The sequence below is a fragment of the Athene cunicularia genome (assembly GCF_003259725.1).
Source record: "Athene cunicularia isolate RWA chromosome 19 unlocalized genomic scaffold, athCun1 chr19_part1, whole genome shotgun sequence".
Taxonomy (NCBI): Eukaryota; Metazoa; Chordata; class Aves; order Strigiformes; family Strigidae; genus Athene; species Athene cunicularia.
Window position 1 is genome coordinate 5,735,973 of NW_020799124.1, and position 4,580 is coordinate 5,740,552.

Here is a 4,580-nt window from a genome sequence, read left to right on the forward strand (position 1 = left end):
CCCTGCCTGCGCCCATCCTCCCACCGCTCCCTCGCCCAGCCCGCACGTGGGGCTGCCGTGGTCCCGCGGGGGAAACGACGGCGAAGCGGGGACAAAGCCCGCAGGCACGGCTGCCTCCCCACCCGGCACGGCAGCAGCTTCTCAGCTAGCAGCAGCGGGGAGGCGAGCCTGCTCGCCCTGGGAAGGCAGCTTACTAATGAGTGCCGTGACCCCAATGGCAGACGAGGCACGCGGTGCTATTAGCACTAATTCACTGTGCGAAAACAGAGAGGGGCTGGGGAGGGGGCAGACGCAGCAGGGAGAAAGCCAGCGGGCGGGGAGGGAGGGAAGAAGGCACGCTCGGCAGTAAGGAGATTATGGCCAATTTCTGCAAGGTGCCTGCATCCGCTGCCGCTGCAAAGCTCAGCTTCTCTCCGGCGCCTCCGACCTCACATCCCAAGTGGCACAGAAAATCAGGAGAGGAGCCACAGGGATGGGGCTGCCTGGCAGGAGCTGCTTGCAGTCACCCTGTCTGGGCCATCACCGTGGCCTCAGACCTCTCCAGCTGGAGAAGAGTTGCCCCCGAGCACCTCAGTGGTGCTCTTGGGGCAGCACAGCTGCAGGGACAGGACAGGGCCATGGGGGAGTAGGGCACGAGCCCTGTGCGGCCACCAGCCCTCTCCTCACTGGCCACGCTGCGGTGGCGAGCACGCAGGCACCGTGCTGGCGTCAGCCAGTTATTAACGTGGCTGCTCCCCGGCTCTATCACCCCGGCGAGGGCCCCGACATGCTGAGCTTCTCAGCAGCTCCTGCCAGAGTGGCGAGGGGAGGAGAAACCAAGCGGAGAGGGCCAAGCTGGCACGGTGCCGGTGGTCCCTGTCCCCAGGGCTGTCAGCGGGTCCCTCTGAGCAGCTGCAGGGCAGCGGCGTTGCCTGCAGCCAGCCAGGCTGTGGCCAAGGTGTCCCTGTGAGGGCAGCCACGCCAGGGCACCCCACACCTCCCTCGGCAGTAGCCCCAGGCCTCATCCTGCGCAGGCAGCGCTGCCTGGCAGCCGCTCCATGCCCAGCAGCCCCCACCCCCTTGTCAGGCCCTGCAGCTGAGCAGGGAAGCGCAGAAAAGCCATCGTCTTACCGCTCAACGATGTCTGCGATGGTGCAGGCAAACATGAGGAGCCCTTCCGGCATCTGCAGGGCCACTGGGAAGAGAAACAGCCCCGGGGTTAGGAGGGGCTGGAGGGGACAACCCAAAACAGGGACCTGGGCATCAATGGCCGAGGTCAACGTGTCCAGCTCGAGCGGCAGCCGCAGGAAGGACCCTTCCCAAACTGGCCAAAACTCCCGGTGGCTCTGGCAGCAGACGTGCATGTGATCCTGCCTCGGGCCGTATCCGTTCTCCCTACTCACACCTGGCCACCGTGCCCACACCTCATCCCTTTTCGAACCCGCTGACACTGCTGGTCTCTGCTGCTTCCCGCAGTAATGAGTTCCAGATTTTAATTATGTGCTGCACAGGAAAAGGTACTTTCTTCTGTTTATTTTAAACCTGCTCCTAATAATGTAAACGCGTGCCCCTGGTTCTCCCACTACAAGAAAAAGTGAATAATCATCCCCTATTCAGCCTCTCCACACCATTCACAATTCCGTATCCCTCTATCATATCCCCCTTCATTCACCTCTTTTCCTGCTAAAGGATCTAAATCTATTTAATCTCTCCTTGTACAGTAGCTGTTCCAAACCTTTGATCGTCCTCGCTGCCCTTCTCTGCACCTCCCCTCTCTGCTTCTTTCCCCGTTTCAGGAGGGTGGCCAGCAACACCGCAGCATTGTGCCTACCAGGAATTTATTCATCAACGAATGATGTTTCCTGGTGTGCTCCCTCCTCACAGCTTGAAACAATCTCTTTGTCTCTGCAGCCCAGCTGGGGCTCCCAGTGCCTGGGGTCCAGCCAGAAACCTCCCGTGGATCCCCACAAGCTGCTCCAGGGAGGTGGGGAGGAGCAGGGACGATGTTAGGGGAGACGAATGGAGGAGGCTCCATTAATCCCACTGTCCTTTCACTTCCTGATCCCACCAAGACATCCCAGCTTCAGCAACATTTATCCAAACATCCTCCCCAGACCCCACTCCAACAGAAATCCCCATGCAGCCAAGTCTAGCCCACTAGCCAGCATGGGGTTGTGTAAAGACCTGGCCCAAACTGCACTAATCTCACCCTGCTCCCAAGGCAGGGCCAAAGGAAAGCTGCATGTGATCTGGCAGGGCTGGGCAGGTCAGGGTCCCAGCACCCCCCAGCCCGTTTGGGACTGTCCTCAACCCCAGACTGCCACCAACAAGCAGACCTGCAAACAGCTTTGCCTCTCCCAGCGAGGTGTTGGCAGGAGGCAGCTGGGTCACTCTCTGCCAGTACAGCACTACGGGGACAGGGGATGACATCCCAGCCCCCCTAAACCCCACAGCAGACAGAGTGCAGGCAGGGCTGGCTGCAGCCCGGCAGGAGGCTGCGTTCCCCCAGCAACGAGCCCCTGGCTGGGCTCGGCACGCGTAGATTTTTAAATCCCAGCACGGCTGGCTGGCTGATGGGCTCGGCTCCCAGCTCTGAAGCCTAAATCCCAGCCGCATATTTACATTTAATTAGGAGGTGCTAAGCAGCAAAACACAGCAACGAAAGCCAGAGCGGCACGGCTGGGCAGCCTCGACACGTCCTGATGGGCAGCCCTGCCTCACGCACCGCAACCAGGTCGCATCGGACAGCCCCACAGCCTCCAGCCCCTCAGCGTCACGGCCAGGGCCAGCTCAGGCAGCACCTCCCAGAACATCCCCCGTGACGCCTGCCAGCTCCTGCAAGCTCGGAGGCAGGAGGCAGAGACATTTCCAGGTGGACACAACACTCAAATCTGGCTCTGCCCGGAGCCCCTGGTGCCACACAACCCCATGAGTGGCCCCTGACTGCGTGTGAAGTGAGGAGAGGGATGTTGGTGACACCCGGAGATGGAGGGGGAGGCTCTATGTCCTGAAGCTGATCACAGGCCACGAGCTGGTTCAGCCACAGCAGGATGCACGTGCTGAGGGGGGGACAGCCCTGGCACCACCCCACAGCACCACAGTGCCTGCTCCGGGGCCACCACAGCCACTCCCTACCCCACCAGGGCTACAGTAACCTCCCGAGGACCCTTACAAAGGTTCAGATCTGATCTAGTCCAGCTTCCAGCCTCTCCAGTTCCCTGGAGCTGGGTGTTGTGGGGCTCCCCCTGCCCAGCCCCGGCAGCGTGGCAGGAAGGCACAGGTCGAGAGGAGAGCAGCAGAGACCTGGCCAGCATCCCAGACACATCTCACAGGCTGACAGGTCCGTGCAGCTCAACCTCTCCTGTCTGATGCGATTATAATCCAGAGATACAGATCTATTAACCCACCTCGAGGGAAAGAGAGCTCGCCAAGACAGAGTCGAAACAGGCCAGGCAGCCAGCACCGTCCCTGCCCCAGCCTCACCAGCCCTGCACCCCGGCCCAAGAGGGTCCCCTCGCCACCAGGGAGCTCAGCAGCACCGACCCACCACACGCTGCAGCCCCAAAACCCCTCATCCCCTGGGCCAGCGCTCACCCTTCTTGGCTTGAGCCTGCCGAATCCGCCAGATGGTCTTGGGGATTTCAAAGTTGTAGTTTCGGGGCAGGGCCTCCGCCGCCTCCCGCAGCTCTGTGTTACCGAGGATCTCCTCGGGGATCTGCTGCGCTGCTCGCCGTGCAGGGCCTCGGGCTACAGGACAAACGGGGCGGCCTAAAGAAGCGACCGAGAGGGCAACGCACCCCGTACCCCACAGGTCACCAGCATCCTCGCTGCCCTCACACCACCCCTGAGGACAAGCAGGCAGAAGGGGGTGGGTTTCCACCCTTCACACCGGGGGGGAGGTTGCTGGCACTTCTAGGGGGAAAATACTTTTTTGTTGTTGTTTTTTACCCCAGAAAGCACCCCTGTAACTAAGTGAAATGCTCTAAGTGGCGTTGGCTTCCCCCAAGCCGTGGGGACACCAAGCATAACCCCACCCCGGCTCACCCACAAGCACCCCGAGGGCACCCTCGCGAGTCCCTCCTGCCCCATCAAGGGGATCCCGTTATCCCAGCGGGGAAAAGGCAACAGCAGCGGGTGAGCCAGGCCCGTCCCCGGCAGCCTCATCCTGAAGCCGGCCCCCGCCAGCAACCGCCCCCCTACAGCTCGGCGAAGCCGGAGAGCAGCGGGGGAGTGACAGCAGGGGGATTATTCACTATTTCCAGCCCAACACCGGCACTCATGAGCCACCAAACCCTCCCCGCACGGCCCACGGTCGAACCGTCAAAGGGCCAGCTGGGCCGGCCCGGCCTCCCCCGCCACCGGCCCGGCCTCCCCCGCTGAGGCAACCGAAATAGCGCCCGGTACCGGCACCGGTAACCCAGCGTTGACCCAGCCTCAGCCCACCTGCGGCGGGCACCGGGACCGCGCTCCCGCCCCTCACGGAGGCCGCCATGGCTCTGGAGCACGTGAAGGCGGGAAGGCAGCACTAAGCGAGCCCCGCGCTAGGCCAGAGCAGTCGCCGGCCGAAAGATCGAGTGTGGGAGCGCGCCGGCGGGCCCCGA

At 62.5% G+C, this 4,580-nt stretch overlaps 1 protein-coding gene across 1 annotated transcript in view; it reads right to left on the bottom strand.

Annotated features, from left to right (window-relative positions):
- The window catches only part of DPH1 (diphthamide biosynthesis 1), a 36,409-nt gene extending 31,921 nt beyond the window's left edge, over positions 1-4,488 (bottom strand). The window contains exons 1-3 of the mRNA XM_026861847.1: positions 4,423-4,488; positions 3,574-3,726; positions 1,111-1,174 (exon numbers count right to left, since the gene is read on the bottom strand). Coding sequence (XP_026717648.1) covers positions 1,111-1,174; positions 3,574-3,726; positions 4,423-4,471 — 266 coding nt within the window. The 5' untranslated portion in view covers positions 4,472-4,488. The remainder of the gene's footprint in view (positions 1-1,110; positions 1,175-3,573; positions 3,727-4,422) is intronic.
- Between the last annotated feature and the right edge of the window lie 92 nt (positions 4,489-4,580).